Source organism: Heteronotia binoei, chromosome 6 (genome assembly GCF_032191835.1).
Source record: "Heteronotia binoei isolate CCM8104 ecotype False Entrance Well chromosome 6, APGP_CSIRO_Hbin_v1, whole genome shotgun sequence".
Lineage (NCBI taxonomy): Eukaryota > Metazoa > Chordata > Lepidosauria > Squamata > Gekkonidae > Heteronotia > Heteronotia binoei.
The window spans coordinates 98,612,098-98,637,176 of NC_083228.1; the positions used below are offsets into that span (position 1 = coordinate 98,612,098).

Here is a 25,079-nt window from a genome sequence, read left to right on the forward strand (position 1 = left end):
CCCAGATAGGGCAGGCCTGTGAGCAGCTACCACAGATGTGAGGGTGAGCAGCTGTCACCGCCTTGAGTGGTATGGTGGTTGCAAGCAGGCAGGTTTCTACTGTCCCCTTAATTGAAGGGGACAGGTCTGGGGCAGGACAGGGTTTTTGGGCTGGGTGACAGTCAACTGTAAGGGTGTTGGGGGATAGGCTACACCAACTGCCTTTAGTTGCTGCAGTAGCTAGGCAGTCAGGGACCCTCCAGTACAGGCTCCCCAGTGCTGGGCCTTAGGCTGATATTTTCCCCATGTGGAATGCAGGAAGTTCTCAAGTCTAATGAGAACTTCTAGAGATGTCATGCTCATGGTAAGAATAACTTGTGGGCCTCCTGAGACTTTTGGAGGAACAGTAAAGTGACTGTGTGGATACTCTGCCTAGAGACAATATGGGGAGGAGGCAGAATTAACCTCAATCTTTTCTTTCATTTTTTTGGTTTTAAAAGGGCTTTCCCCCTTTCAATTAAGCCGTGCATTGGCTCAAGGGTTGCAAGCTGACTGTGGGCAACCAGCAGGAGATCTAGGTGTAAAATACCATTGCCCTTGTGGTACTAAACCTGTAAGTGAGATTATTACATTAGGGTGATGTTCTAGGATTTCACTCCAAGGTTTAAGTGCAGTCCTAGAGCATTGCCCTGATGTAGCAGTGTCACTTTCAGGTTTATTCCAGTGGTGATGTCACATAATTGGAGTGACAGTTTGCTGTGTGTTTTCCCAAGCAGTGGCTGGGGTTTGGTGGCAGCCTTAATTGACTTGGCGTGGAAAGGGAAAGCAGGGTTGTGAGGGGAGCATGAGGCATCTGTACCTGTAGCATCTGTACTTGGAGAGAAAAGAAAAGGGGCAGGGATGAGGGAATCAGCAGCAGCAGCAAGTGATGCAGGGATGGGGCCTGTGGCTATTGTTCTCACTCACTTCCATGCCACTAGCTGTTGGTCCCATGGCAAGGGGACATTATTGTGCCCCTGTTTTAGAAGGTCACTGGTATTCTTTGCATATTCTGTACATATATAGAACTACCGTTAAAACTCTGACTCTTGAGGCAAACATGTGAGAGACTTTTTGCCATATTCACTTTTTTTGTAGCACAATGTTGTTGTGGAATCTTCATAATCTTACTTCTGGGAGATTACTGGTTCATCTCAGTTTTCTATGTCTTCTGGCTCTACCTTGACTGGGAGACCCCCCAGACTGGAGGGAGAAGATCTGAGTGGGTCAGAAACTGCAGTGTGTGGAAGTACTTTAAGGAATACTTTCCAATTAAAGTGAGTAAAACTTTTGACAGTGTCTTATGAAAAATCAATCAAGCTGGCAATGACATCAAATTAATTTCTGACTCATGGTATGCCAGCTGTTTTTGCTAGGATCTGACCCAAAACCTAGTGAGAAAAGTTACTATAGTTTGCATATAATTCCAGGTTGTTCTCCCGGTTAGAAATCCACTTGAGTTGATTTTCAGTGCAATCCTAAAAACACTTTCATTAAAGTAAACCCTATTTAATGCACCTTGGTAGGATTCTGGGTAAACTTGCCTAGGATTGTTCTGACTATCTGCAATATCATGACATTGTCACTGTGCTGCCTAAAATGGGAGCACTTATCAGTGAATAAATTCACCTCCAGCTTGTCATCTGAATTTACTGTCCACTTGGAAGTAGACCCACCAATCTCCATTTTCCCTTCCTCTTTTGTCTCTTATTGTGCTAATGTTTTGCATATATGGGCTGCACATGTGTACAATAGAAACAATGAGGAATGTTCAGAGACAATTACATGGCACAAAATGGGACAAGGAGCAATGATGTGGGCTTACCTGCAGTCAATTGAATTCAGGGCTTTTTTTTTTTTAGCAGGAACGCACAAGAACGCAGTTCCAGCTGGCTTGGTCAGAGCTCTGGCTCAAGGAAAAGGTCTCTGGAGGAGGGAAGGCACTAAGCAGCCATGTGCTCCCTGACTGTGTGCTCCATCCCCTCTGCTACCTCTAGCCTCCAATAGGCTTTTGAAGAGAGTGAAATAGAGCTGCCCATGAGTGCCCCCTCCTGAGAGAAGCTGGGCCTACTGCAGCCTGCTCCACCACACGTGGCTCTCTCTCTCTCTGGCCATGTGGGGGGGGGGCAAAACAAGGTCTTTCACTGGGCTGTGTGAGAACACACATCCATTAAATGAGGTTGGTTGTACTGTGCTCATCTGTGTCAATATGCAAAAAGTAACCTACTAAACAGGTGACATCAATTCCAGTGATGTCAGGGTGTGTGGCCTAGTATGCAAATGAGTTCCTGCTGGGCATTTTCTACCAAAAAAGCCCTGGTTGAATATATAGTTGAAATTGAAGCTTGAGGTCAATACTAAGAGGAAAATTATGGCAATACAGTTTCTAGTAACATCCAGGTGGGCAGCCGTGTTGGTCTAAAGCAATAGAACAAAGTAGAAGTCCAGTAGCACCTTTGTCTTTTCATTCTTAACCACTGCCCACCAGCTGTATGTAACTCTGCTCACTGAATCCCATTCCATTGTCTAATGAAGCATGCATGCATATGAAAGCTTACATTCTGATTAAAACTTTGTTGTTCTTAAAGGTGATACTGGACTCCTACTTTGTTCAGTTTCTAGTAACAGTTTAACTTTCAGACAAGTAGACAAAAGGGAGCAGGACCTAAGTATACATTTTGTCTTCCCCAGGGATGTCCCTGGTTTGGGTGAAGAGGTATATTCTGAAGTCCTGTGCCTCTCAGATGTGCATAGGACTAATTTGTTTGAGACAGTGGCATGTGAAGACAGAAGGCTTACACTCCTCCCTACACCATTTCTTTGATGTGAAACAACCTTCCTTCATCTCTTGTTTATTAACAAAGTCATATGAATTTTACTGGTCTTTTTTTTTCAGCTGATAAAAACCTCAGATTTGAATCCAACCAGAAACTACCTCTTTGGATTTCATCCACATGGCATTCTTGTTGCTGGAGCCTTTGGAAACTTTTGTACTGAATATACAGGTTTTAAGGAATTATTCCCTGGTATGACTTCATACCTTCATATCTTGTCTACCTGGTTTATATTTCCTTTTGTCAGAGAATGTATTATGTATACTGGTAAGTAGTTTGTTACTTTAGTCATACTTTTAGAGATATTTGTGTAAATGATCTATAGAAAATGAATTTCTCTTAACACGAACTCAGTACATGGCATGATCTTTTTATTCTTGCATCATTTTCAATAAGAACAATCAATATATTTAATTTTCAACATAGCCAAATCTGTGGATACTTCAATCCAGAGATTAGAGCCATGAACTGATCTTTCTACAAATCTAAAAAATGTCATAGGTTTGCAGAAAAATCTGAAATCTAAACAAAAATACATTGGGGTAAACACCCTGAATAGAAGCAGCACCTGTCATTTAAAAAACAAATTTTCTCATTTGTCCTTTCTAAGCAACCACCCAATATTGCAAGCCTTCAAGTCTTGGTTTCTGTCAGTAAAAGGCAGGGGTGAGGCAGAGTCCTTTCCAGGGCTGTTTTGGCCTTTGAGAGAAGACTCATACAGGATAGACCCAGCAGCAACCACCAGGTGACCTGTTATCATCTGACTTCACAACTCAAGCAGGGCTGGCTGCTTGCTACTATTCAGCAGCCATGCCTGTTTAACCAGAAGCTAGTGTGGTATATAGTGGATAGGGTTTGGGAGATCCAGACTTGAATCTTCACTCCACTGTACAAGCTCACTAGATGACCTTGGACCAATTGCACATTCTCAACCTTACTTCCCTCACAGGATTATTGTAAAAGGAAGGGATAAATGACATAATTAATATAGCTGAAGATGGGGGGGGCAGTGAAGCAAGCAGGGAAAGGTAAGGATATAGTGGCTGCCAGGAGGATGGATGGAGGAAGTAGTGTGGAGAAGGGGATACAGGGAAAATGAAAGTGCCCCCATTGCAACTGGGTTTGGCCCATCCCTGTGGTTGAAACTGTGCAGAATTTTCCCAGGGAGAGGCTGACAGGAGGAGGGAAGGAGGGACAGTGGACAGGGATAGATGAAAAGTAGGCTGGCTGGAAAAGTGGAGAGGCTACAGGGGCTTTGGGGGAAGTAAAACAGGAAATGGAGGGGGAGGGTAAGATGTTCCCCAACAAGCCTTGAATGTTCCATGCTCATATAATGATATCTGCTCTTCAGCAGAACAGCTCTGAGAGAGTTATGACTGATCCAAGGTCACTCCAGTACTTACATGTGAAGGAGTGGGGAATCAAATCTGGTTCTTCCGGCTAAGAATCTGCAGGCTTAACCACTACACCAAACAAGGACATCCAACAACAAAATCTCAGAGACTGTAATTACACAAAAATAATCAGTACTACTAAAACTATCAAATGGAGAATACAAAACACTACTCCAATAAACTAAAAATAAAATCTACTAAGGAAACAATGACTTCACCTATTCCCCAGAATGGCAGGAATGAAGTTTAGTTTCCATGTTTTGTCAGTGTTTGTTCACTTCCACAGAAAAAAATTACTCCACTGCATTGAAACTCCTGCATCTGCTCTGATGACCCTGTACCATACTGGAGAAAATGGCAACTTGGAAAGTGCTGACTTTCCCTCTCCAGACTCTGCTGTCCCCAGGTTCTATCCCCAAATTTCCAGACATTTCTAGTGTTGCCAGCTTCCTATTGGGAGTGTAAGAATTTCTGCCCCCAGCTTTCATTGCTTGCTGCTGCTCAGCTGGGTAGCGGGAGGAAATTTTCAGGTGAAATGTGAAGGGGAGTGTGATTGGCACATCATTTGTGTGATTGGCACATCAGTCAATACATAGAGTTTTGGGCAAATGCTAGTGTCACCCACAGTGCTACAATGTCACTTTTGAGTCATTCAGGAACTGATGTAATTGTGCTGCTGAGCACTCCTGCCTCCCCCATCTTCTGCCAGTTTCTAAGCAACACTAGGAATTTCTTAGTCCTAAATTAACATGAGAGGGAAGGCCTTAACAAGAACATCCTGTGTGCTATGACCCAACCCAAATTGGGACCTTGCATACTTGAAAATTGAGTTCCAAGTAAGAACTTGTAACTCACATCTGGTTGAAAGGCTTTGTGATGACAGACACAATTTGAGGACTTCTTCATAGGTAGTTTGGCACTGAATAATAATAATAATATTTAATTTATATCCCACCCTCCCCGCCAAAGCAGGCTCAGGGCGGCTCACAACACAATATAAAATACAAAGATTACATAATAAAACAACAATCTACAACATTATACACTTTCCTTAAAATTCCCTTAAAATCATTTAATTAAAACCAACAATTTTATGCGATCGTACTCGGTGCTACATTTTCAAAAATTTCCGATCTTACTAATTTACAGATTTTTGTAGCGACGGTACAGTAGAATCCGCATTAAGAAAAGGCCAGCTGAAAGAGGGTAGTCTTGCAGGCCCTGCGGAACTGAGCAAGACTCCGCAGGGCCCGCACCTCCTCTGGTAATTGATTCCACCAATGGGGAGCCATGATTGAGAAGGCCCTTTCTCTTGTAGTTTTCAGTTTGGCCTCCTTCAGCCCAGGGATTATCAGATTTTGTGAACCTGATCTCAGCACCCTCTGGGGTACATATGGGGAGAGACGGTCTCCAAGGCAGACAGGTCCTTGATCATATACGGCTTTAAAGGTAATGACCAGCACCTTGTAATGGATCCGGTACACAATTGGCAACCAGTGCAGCTCCCACAGTCTCGGCTGTATGTGCTCCCACTTAGGGAACCCTAATAACAGCCTGGCTGCCGCGTTCTGCACTAGCTGTAGTTTCCAGGTTTGGCACAAGGGCAGCCCCATGTAGAAGGCATTACAGTAGTCCAACCTCGAGGTGACCGTTGCATGGATCGCTGTTGCCAGATCATCACGTTCCAGGAAGGGAGCCAACTGCCTCACCCACCTAAGATGAAAGAAGGCGGATTTGGCAGTGGCTGGTAGCTGGGCCTCCATTGACAAAGAAGGCTCCAGTAGCACCCCCAAGTTCTTGACCTTGTGCGCCATAAGCCGCCCTGAGCCACTTGTGGGAAGGGCGGGGTATAAATCTTAAATAAATAAAAAAAATAAATAAATAAAAATTACCAATGGCGCCCCCATCAAAAACTGGTAGGGGGATTTCTCCTCCCAGACTGCCACGACTCAGGCAAAGGACCTCTGTCTTTGCTGGATTCAACTTCAGCCTACTCAGCCTGAGCCATCCTGCCACAGCCTGTAATGTCAGGTCCAGATTTTCTGGGACATAGCCAGGCTGTCCGTCCATCAGTAGATAGAGCTGGGTGTCATCAGCATATTGATGACAACCTAGCCCATACCTCTAGGCAATCTGGGCAAGGGGACGCATGTAGATGTTAAACAACATCGGGGAGAGGACTGCTCCCTGTGGCACCCCACAATTAAGTGGATGCCTCTGGGACAGTTCTCCCCCAATCACCACCCTTTGTCCCTGACCGTCAAGGAAAGAGGAAAGCCATTGCAAAGGCAACCTCTGAATCCCCGCATCGGCGAGGCGGCAGGTCAGTAACCAATGGTCAACAGTATCAAGCACTGCCGATAGGTCTAACAACATCAGCACCACCATGCCACCTCGATCCAGATGTCACTGGAGGTCATTCATCAGAGCGACCAGCACTGTCTCCGTCCCATGACCCGGATGAAAACCAGACTGGTGGGGATCTAGCACAGACGCATCATCCAGAAAACTCTGCAACTGTATCGCTACTGCCCTCTCAATAATTTTGCCCCTTAAGGGCAAATTTGAGACCAGCCGATAATGAGCCAATTCGGTCGGATCCAATGTCACATTTTCAATAGAGGGCAGACCACAGCCTCTTTGAGAGGTGTTGGAAAACACCCCTTTGAGAGGGATTTATTTATAATGTCCCATATAAGACACCTAAGCTCCCTCTGGCAAGCTTTAATTAGCCAGGAGGGGCATGGGTCCAGATCACAGGTTGTTGGGCATACAGTGGAGAGGATTCTGTCAACTTCCTCCAGGCTAAGCATGTCGAAGTAATCCAGAAATGGTCCAGAAGACAGGCACGGGGCCTCGAGTTCATGTACTGTTTTCAATGTGGCGGGGAGGTCACGGCGGAGCGACGAGATCTTATCTGCAAAGAATTCCGCAAAAGCCTCACAGCTGATCTCCAATTCCCTAGCATTTGGTCTGCCTTGTGGCAGTATTGTAAGATTCCGAATCGTCCTAAATAATTGTGCTGGGCGCGAAGTTGCAGATGCAATCTCAGTCGCAAAGTAAATCTTCTTTGCGGCTTTGACTGCCATCTCATAGGATCTCATAAACTCTCTATAAGATGTTCTAGTCACTTCGTCTTGAGCCCACCGCCACTGCCCCTCTAGCCGTCTGAGCCCCCATTTCAGCTGCCATAATTCCGGGATATACCACAGTGCCAGTTTAACACGAGGATGTAGAGGGCACTGAGGGGCGATCTCATCAATGGCTCTGGAGAGCCGACCATGCCATGACTCCACCAGGCCATCGAGAGAACTGCCAGGGGGCCAGGGATCCCGTAGAGCCATTTGGAACTGCTCAGGGTCCATCAGGCTCCGCGGGCAAGCCAAAATACGCTCACTGCCTAAATGGGCTTGGGGTGGAACATCCACTCGAGCCTTAAGGGCGAGGTGGTCTGACCATGGCACCGCCTCAAAGGTAATATTGTCCACCTAAATCCCAACTGCAAAGACCAGATCTAACATGTGCCCCGCCTGGTGAGTGGGCATTGTAACAAATTGGGAGAGCCCCAGTGTCGCCATGGATGACACTAGGTCCATCACCTGACTGGAGGTCACATCATCAGCATGGACATTGACGTCACCCAGGATCATAAGCCTTGGGTACTCCAATGCCCAGCCTGCTACGGCCTCCATCAAGAATGGTAATGTGCTGGCCGGTGTGTAAGGCGGATGGTACACCAGCCATATTGCCAACCCCTCCCCAATGTCCCATGCCAAACTGGCACATCCAATACCATTGATCTCTGGGGCCGGGAGGGCCCGAAAGGAGTAGACCTCTTGAATGAATAGCGCCACCCCTCTCCGCTGCCTGCTAGTCTGTGACTGGTGAAAGACTGAGTATCCTGGGGGAGCCATTTGGGAGAGAGCCACTGTCTCTCCCTCTCGCACCCAGGTCTCAGTCATGCAAGCCAGGTCTGCGTCCTGTTCGAGCAAGAACTCGCGAAGGACTGAGGTCTTATTATTTATGGACCTGGCATTGCATAACACCAATGATGGAGGCAAGTAATTTAACCTGGCCCCACTGCCTGCCACCATTGGGATGGGACAAAGACTGGAAGGGGGCCGAGCACCACCATGTCTCAGTCTCCTTCCCTTATCTCAATGTCTGTTCCCACCGTCATATCTTCTCCTCCCCAGGAGTACTGGAATCCCCAGGCCAGTCATTCCCCCGCACTGGTCTCCACCTCAGTCTTAAACTTGATGTAAGCACAGCTCAATATAAACAATGTAGACACAGATCACCACCCCTCAATTAACTAACCCCCAACCCTCTCCACTCTTGCCATTCCAATTAATTTATCGATCTGCCAATTCTAACAGTCAACTAACCAAATTTAACCCCCCCCATCAATTACCCCTTAAATCAATTAGCTAAAAATAATTAACTTCAATCTATTAGCGCCTTAATCATAGAAAAAAACCCTCCCACAATTTCCACCTGTAATTAATTTACGAGAAAAATATATATTATATCATATAGCCAATTGATTAATTAAATATCACATCTACATTAGTTGACTAAAAACACAATCAGTTTAGCAGATGGGAAGACTAAATTATAATTCCTTTTTTAAAGCTTGGAGACAATTGGAGTGCTGCTGTGTCTCTAAAGTGCAGATGTTAAATGGGATATCCTTAAAGTATGGTTGTGCGATGCAGGACTCCAACCCTTCGTTCTTCTAGCACTTCGTTCTTTGTGCTGGTCGTCCCTCCCGCACAGCCTAGCAGACCTGGGAAAGGTAAAGCACCCCCCCCCCCCGTGCCCCCTCGCCGCACAGTCAGGATCTCCAGCAGCCCTGCCAGCAACAGAATCAGTGGGAACAGACAGCGTCCGTGCAGCTCATAAATGGAGTCTATGGGATTTTCAGCTGGGGTCGGGGCCGTGGCCACAGCCAACAATGTCACCGCCGCACTCTCCAATTTATTTTGCAGCAGATGGAAGTGCCGCCTCCCCGCAGCCCAGGAACTCTCCCTGCTCCTTGATGTCCTGACCAGTGGTCCAGCCACCACCAAAAGTCCTCTCCCGGCCAATGCCCCACGCCTGACCTCGCTCTCCGGAGCCCCAGTCCTTCACTCACCACTCGGCCCCACTCACACATCAGGCCATGGTCGCAGCAGTCCTTCGTGCTGGCACTAGGCCCAGCTCACCGGAGTCATAAGCGGTGCCTCTCTTGTCTTTTGGGGGGATTAGGAGCCCACAACGTTTCCAAAATCCATACCACACCTTCCCCCAGCAGCATATTATTCCATCAATCCTTTGGTGTTATAATGCAGGGTGCAATTGAGCTGTGGCAGATTTCCTTTCTGGAGCCCTAGCACTGGAGCTCCTGCCTCGTTGCCTGAGAAGTATGAGCTGTGGTTAACTCAAAGGCAATTTGACAGAAAGCACAACAACAGTGCTATATTTGTCCCTTGTGTTTTTAATAATTTAAGCTTTAGCCTATATTTATAAAAGCCTAGCCATATTTGGGGTGACTCACCTACCCTCTCTTTGGCTGACCAGTGGGTTGCTCTGTCTTCCTGCCCCAAGACAGATGAAGATTGGGCCACTGGGGAAGCTGCTAGGCAGTGGCTGTTGCTAGGCAACCAAACTTGAATCTGTCAGTAAAAGGTGAGGGGGAGGCCCTTTCCAGGTCTATTTTGGCCTTTTCCTTCTGGGGAACCGTTGTTGCCAATCTCTAGATGAGGGCTGATCACTCAGAATTATAACTGTTCTCCAGATGACAGATGCTATATGCCACAAGGCTGAATATGACAGGAAAAGGCAGCAACAATGCACTGCAAACAAAAGAAATGCCGAGTTTCAACATCTGTGTGACCATCATTGTGCCCCCCACACCCCTCATAATTATTCTTCCTTATCACAATCCAAGGACAGTATCAAAGCAATATGAAACTATGATGATGACACAATAAAGCTGTATCAAAACTTGAATGTTTATTTTTCTTGTACTAAAGGATATCAAAGTCTTTTTATAAGAAACACATTCAGAATGCAAAGCTTATGAATCACATAGTCAAATACAGCAAGCTATACAGAGCTCATAGATAATGTCCACTATATAGTTCATTTACTAGCAATCCCTTGTTAACCCGGAAAGACCAGGAGACACCACCAAAAGACTATCTGAATGTTGAAGTTGAGTTCCTGCTGTGAATGCTTTGTGTGCTGTATCTCAACCAACTCATTGAGACCTATAAGAAACATTTGCTCCTTTGGATTTGGCAACCTTGTTTCCAACACACTTACCAGCTCCAGTTGAAGAAGGCTTTGTGGTTGAAAACATTATAAGTGAAATTGGACACAACATTCTGGGATCTTCCAGGAGCTTCCTGGTTTCTCTGGGCATACAAGAGAATAGATATTATATACTGAATAGATATTATATGCTTCATCCTCATATTCTTCATCCCCCTATTGGAAAAGTGTGGAAGCACTGGATTCATGTGAATGGACTTTAATTTGGAGGGGGGGGCGGTAAGAGGAAATTATGAGAGGATATACGCTGGCTGAGGATTGTACTGGTGGGAAATTTGGTTTTGTGTCTGAAATTTGTTAATGAACTTTGTCTATGTGTTGTATATATCTAATTGATATAAGAATTTGAGAACTGAATTGAATATACATTTATTCAAATTTGGAAATATTATTGTACTCAGTGGTCTTTTCATTGCCTATCACTTCCTGTGGCAGTGAATTCCATATGTTCATTACTCTTTGGGTGAAGAAATACTTCCTTTTACCCAAACCCAATACCCATTAATTTCATTGACAGTGTGAACCAATCATGGTACCACAGAGACAGCTTTCACATGAGGGTGATTGTTCTCCCAAATGGTTTGTCCACATTAACTCTTCCTGCCCATGATCTTAGCGTGCTCTTAGGGCATTTGTATGGATACCAGCATAAGTGCCAACCAACCTTGAAAGTGAACATCCTTGAGTGTAATAAAAATAGAAACAAGCTGTACATCAGGCTCACTGAAACAGATAATAATTGAAAAAGAAATTTCCTGCCACTATCATTTCATGGATATTTCATTGTTGTGTTCTATCAGTAAGTAGATGGATTGGCCTTGATGGAAACTTAATCTATGTTGACAGAACATTTTCCACAGTCTAAATATAGCTCACTACAGAACTGTGTTTCTATATTTTCTTGCTGCCTTGGCACCAATGAGTAATGGTTCTACTTATGAGCAGAGAATGAATGTGAACATGATCAAAAACTGACAGTTCCTAGGCTATCGGGTCAAAATATACTAACTCACCATCTGGTAGGAGAGTTTGAATGTCTAGTTAAATGTTTTTGATTCACCATGATTTTAGATACATCTTAATTCATTCTCAGTTCTCACACAGTTTTGTAGCATGAACAATTTTAAATATGCCTAAAGGATACAAAATCTATAAACCCAGAAATCTTCTGACTTATCCACTAAACTGAAAAAAATGCCAGGTAACAAATTTTAAATTCCAAGTGTAAATTATAGTCTGAAAACATTTCCAGATTGTAGGTTTTACTGCCATAACACACAAATTTCTCAAGCAGGGTTTTTTTTGGGGGGGGAGGGGCAGGGGGAAGGTGTCAAGTTTCTAATGTTGCATTCAAAGTATGTCACATCCAGAGTCTGATTCTTATAGGATATGTTCAAATGCTCAAATTGAAGATTAATGTCATATTTTTTGTAAATTTTCATGTCAGCACACATTTATAACAATAGATATAAGGTAGTATGAAACAGAAATTAGTTGGGCTGTGCTTTTATGGACTTTAAAATATTTTTACAGGGGTGGTTTCTGCTTCTAAGAAGAGTGTGTCTCATGTACTGAGCAATAAAAAAGGAGGAAATATTGCTGTGATTGTAATTGGAGGGGCAAGAGAGACTTTGGATGCCCGTCCTGGAAGCTTAACTCTTAATATCCTCAATAAAAAGGGTTTCATTAAGATTGCTTTGGAACATGGGTAAGTCCCACACCACATCAGTGCTGAGGGCTGTGGTTGAGCAGTAGGGGAGAGACTGTGGCTTTCTAGCAGAACATGTTCTTTATATGCATATTGTCCCAGGCATAATCCCTATAGTTCTCAAGCTTGCCTAAGAACACTTTCCTTGGAGTAAGTCTCATTTAACAGACCTCAGTAGGATTCTGAGTAGAGCTACTTAGGATTGCTGTCTTCATATCTCTTATTAAAAGATCTTGAAATAGGTGTTGGAAAAGGTTCTTCACTCCCTGAGATCTCAGAGTTTTGTTCCCAGTCAGAGTAGCCAAAGAGTAGCTAGATGTTCCAGTAGTTGGACTTGGTATAAGGTAGCATTATATGTCCTTATTCCAGCACATTTTAAGAAAAAAGATATTAACACAGGATGTCAACTGGGAACCTGAAGAAATCATGTTTTAATTAAATGGGAGGCATACAGATGTCCAGAATAATAACTAGACCACAAAACTCTACCCTAATAATGAATCTAATGATTCATAATGATTGTGCATGGATGTGGTGGTGAAGCAAATAATTACACCTGGCTTTATTTCCTAAGCTGTAACCTGTTAATTAGTTTCAGGATTTGCCCAAAGCAGATGTTCTTTTCTGGTCTCTTATAGATGCTACTATTCCCCGCCCCACATCTTTCTGTCCTCCAAACAAAATATTCATTTGTTGTACTTACTGCATCTTTTCTTAGTAACTTTACAGAATATATATATTGAAAATTAGATATGAATTATCTCCCAAATGCCTGCTTTGACTTCCTTTTGAAACATATCTTCCTTTTCCAGAGTGAGTTTTGATATTCACTCAACAGAGATATCTGAATTAATTTCTATATATTAAAATTGGGGGTGAAGATAGCAGATGAATACTGTTGTCACAGTGCAAAGACTAGGCAAGTGTCTGCCAAATGTAAGCCACTCTGAACTTCCTCAAGGAAGAGAGGGCCACATGAGAAATTAAGGCATCTATCAAAGACCAAGGCTTAAAAGGGGATTCCATACTCTGTAGATGCATTTGAGGGGGAATGGCCCCACAAAGGGTCCAAAGATTATTCTGTGTTCAGTGTACAGAAGTAAGTAGAGATGGATCCTGAGCGTGCCCTGCTGAAGTCAACATTTGAATTCCAATTTGTGGGAGAAACTTATTGGAATTAAAAGATAGAATGCAAATGTTTGTATGTTGTGTGGGTGTATGTATATATGTAGAACAAAGTTTGAGTTCAGTGGCAACCAAGTTTTATTCAAGGTGTGAGCTTTCATGTGCATGCACACTTCTACAGACACAATGAAACAGAAATAGAAATAACAGTCATACATATATAGAGTGGGCAGTGAATTAGCATGCAGAATAATTAAGAGATGTTTTTTAACAGATGGGAAGAATGATAAGCTTAGTTTATGGTTGTCATCTGTTTGGGTTCAACTAGGAGGGAAAACGTAATCAAGGTAATAAATATGTCAGAACTGGAGATCAGTGTAGAATGGTGAGAGTCTGTCATTAGGTTCTATGTCTCCTCTCAGGCATGAAGGCAACCTTGCAGCATCTTTTTCTTTGAAGTGGGGCCACTGGCAGTGTCATCTTCCTTGTCTCCAGACCAGAAAAATACATTTAAATCTACCATTCTAAATTACATTACATACTTAGTAAACTGAGACTCTGTTGTTGCATTGTATATGTGTGTTAGTGAGGAATTCAGAGAGAGAAACTGGTTTACCTGTCAGAAACCAATGAGAAGAAATCCATGAAATAAATGTTTAAAGCTGTTCTTGGGAGGGGAGGAGCACTATACACAGTTGATTTCATGGTGCTCAGAGTCAGTATCACAACACCAGAGCCAGAAAGCAACTGAAAGAAAGGTGTGAGTCTAACTGATGAGGAGCAGCAGGTGACAATTCTTGCCTTTCTGGAGAGTAAGGAGGCCAGTTGCCTGATGAGGCATGGACATGAATAAAACTTCAAAACTGCACTGTTTTGTACAAAGTGGTCAATGTAGGTTGCAAATTATCCTCTCCATAAGCAAATGGAAAGAACTGGACAAACTATGCCAACTTTAACAAGGGATAATCATATCTCACTGTTGGACAGTTCTGCTCCCTTCAAACGCTCTCTTAAACTTAGAGGTTTTCTGCTTGTATGTATATATAAAATAAGCAATGCCATGTGGGTACAGCTGTGAAGGCAGTGGTCCTTTCATTAGAAATACAACTCTGCTTAGGTCTTCTTCACATTGCAGCAGCAAAACACTGTGAAACTGTGTATGTTGTAACTTCCTCTTTGTTCATTTCTTTGCTATGCATTTGTAATACTACTAATGCTATTAGCCAATAGTAGTGCTACACACCTTTTCCTTCCTGTGTGTATTGTTTCTCATTTTGAAATGTATTATTTATTGAATGTATCATCCTTCTGGGTGAAAAAAGGCCACCAAGATTTTTTTTTTTTAGTTAGCATAACCTGCTGAGTGTCATCATGTAAAAACCCTAGACTAATTTTTATGGCTAATGAAGGCTTATTTTGTGGACAACTATTTGTTAAAAACTATTTGTTATAATTTTGTAACTTGCATTGAATTTACTATTGTTTTAACATAGTGACATGCTGGTTCTTCATTTCAGCAAGCTGCATCCTCTCGCCACAAGAAGACCCTATAGCAGGGGCTGCCACTATTTCCCCTAGCACCTGTTGAGCTTTTCAGAAAGTGGGTGGGGCTATTGTAAGCCAGGAACACACACACATCATTAAACCAATTAATCATTACACCAATTAAAACAGAACTAAGATATGTAAAAAAGACATAAAGACAGCAATTAAACATTGGGCAGAAAGGAGGGATCACAGAGGGAATGCCAAACAAAATTTAAAAAGTCTTTACCTGGTGGTGGAAGATGGCAACAGAAAGGAACAGATGAATCTCCCTGTGGTAGAGTTCCAGAGGTTTGGTGCCATGACCAAGAATGCTGTCTCCCAGCTTGCCAGCCACCTAATCTTAGAAGCTGGGACAACTGAAGCAGGGCCTCCAAAGATTGCCATAATGGTCAAGCAGGTTCATAATGGATTAGGTGACCATTCAGGTATGTTGGTCTCAAACCACACAGATCTTTGAAGGACAACCTCAGCACTTTGAATTGTCCCCAGAAACAAACTGAAAGCCAGCATAGATGACCCATGACTGGAGTGATATGGTTCCAATGATCCACTCCAGTCAACACCAGCTGCAGTTTTCTGTGCCAGTTGATGTTTCTGGACACTTTTTAAGGGTAGCTCCACAGAGGGCACATTGCAGTAACTTGATTTAGGGTGTGTACCACAGTGGCCAGATCTTTTCTGTCTAGGCAAGGCCACAGCTGGCTAACCAGTCAAAGCTGGTAAAAAGCAATTTTGGTCATAGCTGCCACCTGCTTAGACCTGAGTCCAAGAGCACCACCAGGCTATGGACTTGCTCCTTCAAGAGGGGTGTAACCCAACTGGATGACCAGCGTGTCTGTGGGACTGCCTCTTCCCATATACCCCCTGGAAAGATTTACACTCCATGGATCAACACTTGCTAGTCATCCCTGGCCAGAAAGAAGTCCACCTAGCCTCAACCCAGGCCAGGGCATTTTCTGTCCTGGCCCCTCTACCTGGTGGAATAACCTCCCACTGGAGATAAGGCCCTGAAGAGATTAATGCAGTTTCACAGGGCCTATAAGACAGAGCTGTTCCACCAGGCCTTCAGCTGAGGCAGTGAGCATTTCATCAATATGTGGGCTCCCTGCTGCAATGGCCCTGTTGAAATGATCCTGTTGAATTAACCCGCTACCTTAAGGGTCTGTTTTATACCAGCTGGGGGGATATTTAGGCTAATTTTATGAGTAAATGAAATCTGATACTATCCTCTGTAATATTTAAGTCTTTCTTTTAATGCGTAATACTGGTTTTAATTATATGAATTGATTTTAACTCTGTATATTTTTTGATTGTTGTCTCTTCCTAGGGTTGCCAAATCCAATTCAAGAAATATCTGAGGACTTTGGGGGTGGAGCCAGGAGACATTGGGGGTTGGAGCCATAAGCAAAGTTGTGACAAGCACAATTGAACTCCAAAGGGAGTTCTGGCCATCACATTTAAAGGAACTGCACACCTTTTAAATGCTTTCCCTACGTTAGAAATAATGAAGGATAGGGGCACTTTCTTTTGTGACCCCCCCCCCCCATCCAATCTTTTTTGAATTTGGGGGGTATTTAGAGGAGAGGCATCAGATGCTATGCTGAAAATTTGGTGCCTTTACCTCAAAAAATAGCCCCTCCAGAGCCCCAGATACTCCCAGATCAATTCTCCATTATACCATATGGGAATCAATCTCCATAGGGAATAATGAAGTGCCCAGCAGGCATTTCCCTCCCCCCCCCACACTGTTTCTGATGACTCTGAAGCGGGGGAGGGCCTGCTCCCACCTGGGAATTGGTATCTCTACTCATGAGCTGCTGAACTTCCAATTTCTTCAATGTAACACAGAGCAACCAAAGGTTCAAGTTTACCTTTCCTATGCAAACGACCTCTGAAAAGATTGTGCAACCAAAGGAGGGTCTGGGCTGCTTTCACAGCCACTGGGAGCTGCCATGTTGTTCTGCCTGCTCCCTCCGCCCCCATTCAGCCTTAAAGATACAGACACACCATCCCAAGAGGAAGCCTTTCCAAGGGTAGTCTGAAGCCTCTTGAGGTGGAAAGCACATGGTGGCTGTGAGGGCGGGGCTTCCCTCCTGCCAGCCAGCTGACTGGGAGCAGGAAAGAGCCTGGGAAAGTGGGAGAACCCCCACTGGGACCTGGGAATTGGCAAGCCTAGCTCTTCCTGGAAGGCAGTAGGTTGCTTAAATTAAAAAGAAAAAAGATCTGTTGGATTTTATAATGAAATAAGCTGGGAATCTGGGAGAATTCAAGGGGAGAATGAATAATTGATTTGGAAACACACATATTTCACCCACTAGGATTCCATTTTTCTCGTTAGCTTACTTTCAGCTGCTCTCAGCATTCCATGCCTCCCATGGCATGTTCAGTCTTCACTGGCCTTTTTTTTCCTGTAGGGAAGTGCTTTCATTTTAGTTAATTTTCAAGACATTTTCCTGCATACTTGGGGAGTCTCTCAAGTGTACAGAACCCCCTAGCTCAGGGGTGGCAAACATGTGGGCCCTGAAGAGTTCCCATCCAGTTCTTGGGGCAACTGGCTCCCTCTTACTTACATCTCTGGGGCTGCTGCTGCCATCACAACTAACTATGCAATAAAGATCACTGTGGAAGCAATAGTATCTATGTCTATTTCTTGATGCAACAAATGTACTATAAAAACAATGATAGATTACTGATTACAAACACAATTGGTTCATGAAATATCAAGATTACAATACAAATGCAGTACAAAGAGCATAGCTCCAAAAACTGAAACAAGTCATGGACACATTCTTCAGTATCATAAAAGGTGCTCTGATAAGTATGTATAACAGTCCTATAGTATAGCTAGAAATCCATTGCATAGGAAATAAATTCTTTGTTGTAGCATCAAACAAAGCTATTGGGTAAACAGTCAATAAACCATCAGTGACTGAAATCAATATGCAGCCAGTTTTGAATTCTTTCTCAGTAGCTGATAGGAATGTAACACAATCTCCTCATATCTTGCACATGTTTTTATGAGGAAAGACAAATTCAATGTGGAACGCAACCACCGCCTGCATTCATAACAAACTCCTCTAGTCAGTTTCAATGGGGCATAGTGTTCCAGAAGAGTTAATTTTCTTTCAAAAAGACCCTGTTTAGGAATTAAAACTCTTGAATTGGACTCCATGGTTTAATGACTGGAAGTAGATAGCTAAATATTTAAAACTACATTTATGTTTCCATATATTCTAGTTCGACATGTCTCCCGCCCTGGCTGCCTTTCTAACACTGATGCTCTAGCACTGATTTTGCATAGTCTGAAATCACCACATTGTTTCACTTTGAGAGACACGCCCTCCCCCAAGTTTAAACAGATGAAAGAAAAAAACAAGCCTAACAGCACAGCTTACAATTTTCATTACTGGAAAGAAGCAAGAGCCTAGGAGGACTTAACGAAATTTGTGGCAGGGCATGAGCTTTTGTGAGTCACTGCTCACTTCTTCAGATAAAGATAGAATGTGAGTCCATTGGTCCTTATATCTTGGAGAGTGGAGTGATTTCAGATGCCAAATGACAACAGCAGGTGTTTGTAACGAAATAGGAAATCTAGGTCTCAGTTTAGTCCTGGAGGATGCATTGAGCTTTTCATCAATTGCAATTCATCAGTGTCTATTTCTAATATCCCTTTGAAATTCCTTTGTAAGGGAACAGCTACTCTTAGGTCAGCAACTGAATGTCCTGGAAGATTAAATGTTCCTCCATTGGTTTTTGAATGTTTCGTTTTCTAATGTCAGATTTGTGCCCATTTATTCTTTGCATCCTCCTGGACTGAATCCTCCTGGATCAAACTGAGACCTACGTTTCCTCTCTCATTACCAAAGAATGGTATCTCCATTCCTACTACCCCTCTGCATCTCATACCTAATCCAATGAAGCCTGCTCTTGTTATTCACCTTCTATTGCCATTTGACATCTGAAATCACCTTTATAAAGTTTATATTTCCAGTACCTCATGTTACATTTTATGGCCTGCATGGCAACCCAACAAAGTGACATTTATGTCAGATCTGGCCCTCGTAACAAATGAGTTCGGAACCCCTGCCCTAGCTTGTTTGTGAGTGCCCTGGACTTGCTACTCTTTTAATTGGCATAAGTCTTCAATGTACTATTTGATACAATGATGAAATATGAATAATGCAATTGTATGAATCTTATATAACTGAATATTATGATACATAACAATGAGATTTAACTACCTCAGCTTGATATATTTGTTGACTCATTATGTGAATTATATCTATGGAGAGTTATTACTGTTTGCTTCCCCCCCACCCCCAGCAGGGCTCAACTTGTCCCGGTGTTTTCCTTTGGAGAAAATGAACTATTCAAACAGATTGAAAATCCTAAAGGATCACGACTCAGAGCATTGCAGGAGAGTCTGCAAAGGCTGGTGGGATTTACTTTCCCTCTCTTTCATGGCAGAGGAATTTTTCAGTATAGCTTTGGCTTGATTCCTTACAGGAAACCTATTAACACTGTTGGTAAGTTCTTTTCTTTAGCATTTGATTTCATACATGGATGGTTAACAGTGTAATTTTATGCCTATTGATGTCAATAGACTAACGCTGGAGTAACTGCACAGAATTGCACTGTAAATATTAACCATGATCTGCAGCTGAAACCACTAAAATTGGGCAAGAAGACTGTTTGGAATGAATTTGTCTTTCTTATTCTTTTCTTTGGTGGGTTATTCTTCTCCCTTCTCTCCTCGCTTTTGGCTTTGTGATTGCATGTAGCTCTTGAATTTTGAGTTTCCCCTCAGTTGAGAACATCTTATATAATAATCTTCATGCCTATTTTATTACCTGTATACCTCTGCTATAGAGCTAGTGTTACACAGATAATAGTACTCGCCCCCTCAGTATACAGATCCCCACTTAGCCTCTAAACTTGCCACAGAGGCCAAGTAAGCATATCACGCAGTTTAGTTGTGAGGGGAAAAAACAGAATACGGATGTGCTTAATAGTAATAAAAATAGTCTTTTGTAATCCAGTTTTCTGGTAGCCTTCTGACTTCAGGAAGTGTTTTGTTCCGATAGAATTTTGTGGAATTCTGCTTTTTTCTTTCATGTGATGCATTGGAGATGTCTGACCACCCTTTCTAATACCCCTCCTCCATTCCTGGGTGCTACAGTGCAAACATGGAGTGCCTTTTTTTTGGTTCTGGTTCAGTACTACTGCAGTCAACTTGCCATAGGGGGCATTGCCGTGAGAAGGAAAAAGTATTGTTAGAACTGGATTTTGCAAAAGGTGGATAATGTCTGAGGGTAATGAAGTATTTTAGGCTCTATGTTTTATCTTAAGCTTGTGTTCACCCTGATTCTTCCCTTGTGCTCACTTTGTAGCTGAGGTTTGCTAAAGCCATTTTGTAAATAATTTTAAATGTAAATGGCATTGGAAGGAAGACTGGTGATGTTTGCCAAAAGTGAAGGGATGGAATACTGAAAAATAATTCCAGCTCTACTTTTTATTAAAGGAAGGGTCACTTTCCCAACAAGTAGAATCTACCCTATTACATTGTTGTTAAAATATGACAGCAGCAAACATCAAAATTGTTGATGAGGTAAAGTACTTGGAAATCACTGGAGAACAAGGGGTATCACAATGCTATCACAAAAGACCAGCATCTGAGAAGTATGAGTGTATGTATTTCTTTGGCACTGTTACTTTAAAATCTAACCAACAAGCACCTTTTAGGGTGGAATAGGTTCAAAGATTTCATTCAAGCTTTTTATTTTTGTAAACACAACTGCAAAAACACCAGATGCATGTATATGTTGGGATGTGAAGTCAGTGCACGGTCTTCTTGGAACAAAATAATTGTAGCCTCCGGAAACCAAAACAGCAAGGTGCTTCTTAGATCCCTATTCATAACTTTTAAACTAGGAGCAAGAAAATGATTTGCAAAATGACTGGTCTTTGTAAATCATGTTCCATGGGGACACTTCTTCTCCTAAGTGAGTATAAGAATTCTAACATTAACACTTGTCAGTTCATAAATATTCAAAGCAGAACATCACAAAATTTGTTTCCTGTCTATGTTTGTGTGTACTTGAATGCACAAGTAGATCCTTTTGTACAGGGGTTGTTTTGTAGAAAAATAGGTGGTGGAGCTCATCCAGGAATTGTTATGCGGCTGCAATACTATTCAATGGACAAGGAGGTGGAACTCTCAGAAGGAGGAGGTAGAACTCTCAGAAAGGTTCAGGAGCTGCGCTCCTGTGAGCTCCCATTGAATCTGAGGCCTGCTTTTGTATATGGAGAGGCGGGGGAAGTTGCCAGTATCATCCAAATCCTTTTCTATGTTCATTAAGAATCTTAGGTGGCAATGTTTTCTTAATATGAGTTATTCATGATCAGTGCCTGTTTTACTAATAGAGTAAAATGCTTTCAAACCTTAATAGGTAAATTATCTCTGGTTCAGTTGTATCAGAAGTACTGAATTTGGTTTCCTTAAATGTACTGAGCACTAATCTGTTTGCAAAGTGGGTTTTCTCTATGCAAAAGAATATGTTTTGAGCTTAGTGAGTCAATTTGGAAACTCTGTTGACCTTGTCTGGCTTCACTTGCAAATTAATATTGCATTTCAAACCAATTTGCATAATAAAGTATCACAGGGAGCTGTGTTGTACTTTTTGAATAGACTCTCCTCTCCTTTGTTAATGGCTCCTGATCCATTGGTGACCCTGATCCCTGCAATATTTCTAAAATTACATCAGTGCTTGCGTTGTTGCTTGGACATCTCCATTGTTCTGTAGTGCAAAGATCACATGGAACCATTTAAAAATTAATCTCTTCTGTATTAATTTTAGCACAGAACGTAACATCAAAATGGGTGCATCAGCATGACTGACACTGAAACTGCAGATTTATGTTCACAGCGTCCACTTCTGGCCATGGTTTAAGGTGCCTTGACAGTGCATAGAAGCTAGATTTTGGATACTACTTAGAATTTCTTACAGTTCTGGAAGCCTCCAGTTATGTGGTTTTTTAAAATAAAAATATGGATAGTTTGCATGTCTTTTGTGGAAGAGGCAGTGGAAAACAAACTCTGAAAATGCCAACTTCAACAAAACTGTTAAAGGTCTGACTTTGGAATACAGCACTTATACTATGATACTGTATCTAATATTATTATTTTTAATTATTTGTAGTTGGGGAACCTATTGCTGTGAAACAGAATCCAAATCCCACCCTTGAAGAGATTGATCAGCTGCATGAAAAATACTTACTAGAGCTACAGAAGCTCTTTGACAAAAATAAAGAAAAGTATGGGATACCAGAGCACAAGTCTCTTACCTTTGACTAAATACAAGTACAGGGAGACTATGGTACAAGAGAAATGCATATGATTAAAATAACCTTTTTCTTCCCTTGCTGTCCTCTCAAAACTTCAGTCATTATAGAGTTAACTGAACAAAGCAAGAGTCAAGTTGCACCTTTAAGACCAACCAATTTTTATTCGGAATGTAAGCTTTCATGTGCTCTCTAAGTACACTTCATCAGATGAGGGGATCAGGTATTGTGACCTGAAATACAAGCAGTTTGTTGATTAAGAGGGCAAACTAACTGATCACATGGTAACATAAAACAGTGTGGCTTGGCCATTTGGTCTGAATAGCCATAAAAGGTAATAAAATTCCCTGCCGAATGGTGTTTCTGCAAATCTAGGTGAATCACAAAAGGACATGTATATCACAGTTGTAGTTCACCCAACCGTTATTGTTAGTAAGCAGGATGTTACATAGTCTAACCTGTAAACAATTAAAATAGAAATAAATCTAGTCTGGGAAAGTTTGTAGAAGATGTTAGTAAAATGAAATGGTCTGTAACCTTTCTGATGGTCAATCAACATGTTACTTGAAGAAATACTTCCATGTTCTATGCAGTTGTTTACATGTTTTACAACTTTTTGTCTGAGAGCAAGAAGAAGCCTTTAAGCTTTTACCTTTCTAGCAATAAACATGTAGTCTGTTTACCTAAGATATCTTTCTTTTATTTTATTCAAAGTTCCCTTTCTCTTTGATCTTCAGTAAACTTAGATTATTTTCCTTTTAAATTTACTCACAGTGTGTGGCTCTTGTTTTTATTCACCTTGTATTTTAAAAGCTAAACCTAACAAAAACATACAAGAGTGAGTCTAATCTTGTGTAATGAGCTCAATATGTGCTAGGAAAAGACTTAATAGTTTCTACAATGATACTTGAAATATCTTTGAATGTTTGTGCATAGCTGAATGCATAGGTTTATCTGTATTTAGCGATACAGTGTAAACGGATGATGTGTTTGGAGTAAGTAAGTTAAATGACATTCTACTTCAAAGGGCTTAATAAGCAGTAAAATAGAGACCGATTTCGCACTGCCCTTGTTCCGGATGGAGAACTCTTTTGCTACTGGGCTTCTCTCAGTTTTCGCACAAGTTGCCCCAGAGCTGCGAGTTGGCGCACTGCTATTCCACAGCAAGCGGAAACCGCTTGTCGAGGATCTTGCTTGCTGCAGAATAGTGGTGCACCAACTTGCAGCTCTGGGGTATGATAAATATCTTCCAGTTTTGCTGTCTGATATGAATATTATACTGGCATCGAACCGTTCCTTTCCTTCCCGCTACCAAACATCATGAACAATAGAAGTCTTATCTATGCAAGAAACTAATATGATTTATTCTCAAGCTTAGACATGCCCCTTCCCCTGTGAAGGCCAGTTTCAAACCCCACCCTCCAGGGCTGTCTGCCAATCACTTTCAAATGGTGGATTGGAATGTTGGAGCAGGAAAGAGTTTGGCAGTTCAGTGGCTGGTCAACTGACAGAGTTGAGTGTTGGTGGATTTTTGGTGGGAGATGAATTGGGAGGTCTGCCGATTAGGCAGGGAGTCCATTAGGGACTTTAGGTATTTTGAAGATAGGTAGGGTTTTGGTGCTGTTTCTGTCAAAACCAATTTAAAGTCAGAAGCCTTTCTGTTCCAAGTTATAAGCCTGAATTGGTCAAACAAGAAATCTGCCGCATAACTCTTATACTTTCTCAGGTCCCAGCTCTTCAGTAACTTTGTTATTGTAATACTGCAAGAGCTAGAGAAAAAGAAAACAAAGAAACACAAACTATGCATACCACCGAAATAAACCTGTTTCTTAGTTGTTGTCATCTTAGTTGTGTGGTTCCTTCAAACCTACAATCCTCTCATAATAGGCCTAGTGAATGCCAAGTAGCTTGAGATATAAAAATAAAAGTTTTTTTAAAAAACCAAAGAAATGTGTAGAGTGCAAATTTAAGTCTCTGTTTTTAAGGTGTGGAAATGGCATGTAATCACACATACACACACTACTCTCATACACAGAGCCAAATTTGAAGAACTCCTGGTGTGGAAAATCTTTTGATCTAACTACATTTTTCTGTGATATCCAAGATAGGCACTATAACAGATCTTTTCTCCCCTCTTCCCTACAAACCAGAATTTTGTACCAGAATTAAACCATGGTTTAAAATCCTAGTTAGTGGACTAAAAAAACCCCAAACCCATTTTGATACAGCACCTGAATTCAGATGGCCCATCAAAGCTGTTTTAAATATTAAAGTTTGATTAGGTGAAAGACTTACTAAACCACAAAATATTCAGTCTCATTTCCAAGTGGAAGGGGAAGCAGAGGAAACACTTGAATAAACTCCAAGGTAAATAACCTTTTGGGTTCATGTTCTGTGCTATTGTTTCCCTTGGATTCTGCTGTTTGTTTACCATATTTTTTCCTTTCACTGCTGCTTTATTCTTCTTCCTGCCTTACTCACATGAATAATTATAACCAATGAAGGACTGAACATGATGAAATCACAACACAATGTAGTCAGTCAAATTTAGCTATGTAATGACAATCTTTAGAATGATTGAGAATGAAAGCAGTACTTCTCGTACAGGTCATATTGATGCCCAGACAATAGACTCCTCCCCAATATGGGAAAGCCAAACATGCCATTGATGTACTGCTGATTTCAATCACATCTTAGACTTGGAGAGCATACTTGGTACTAAAGCCAGGATTCCAGTAAAATTCTAGCAGCCTGAAGGCACTTCTCACATGTGACTAGAGAAGCAGACCGCCA

The 25,079-nt window shown here is 42.0% G+C and overlaps 1 protein-coding gene across 1 annotated transcript in view; it reads left to right on the forward strand.

The window, feature by feature from the left end:
* The window catches only part of MOGAT1 (monoacylglycerol O-acyltransferase 1), a 30,952-nt gene extending 7,979 nt beyond the window's left edge, over nucleotides 1-22,973 (forward strand). The window contains exons 2-6 of the mRNA XM_060242188.1: nucleotides 1,117-1,295; nucleotides 2,915-3,119; nucleotides 12,098-12,272; nucleotides 19,272-19,471; nucleotides 22,145-22,973. Of these exons, the coding sequence (XP_060098171.1) occupies nucleotides 1,117-1,295; nucleotides 2,915-3,119; nucleotides 12,098-12,272; nucleotides 19,272-19,471; nucleotides 22,145-22,299 (914 nt within the window). The 3' untranslated portion in view covers nucleotides 22,300-22,973. The remainder of the gene's footprint in view (nucleotides 1-1,116; nucleotides 1,296-2,914; nucleotides 3,120-12,097; nucleotides 12,273-19,271; nucleotides 19,472-22,144) is intronic.
* The last annotated feature ends 2,106 nt before the right edge of the window (nucleotides 22,974-25,079 follow it).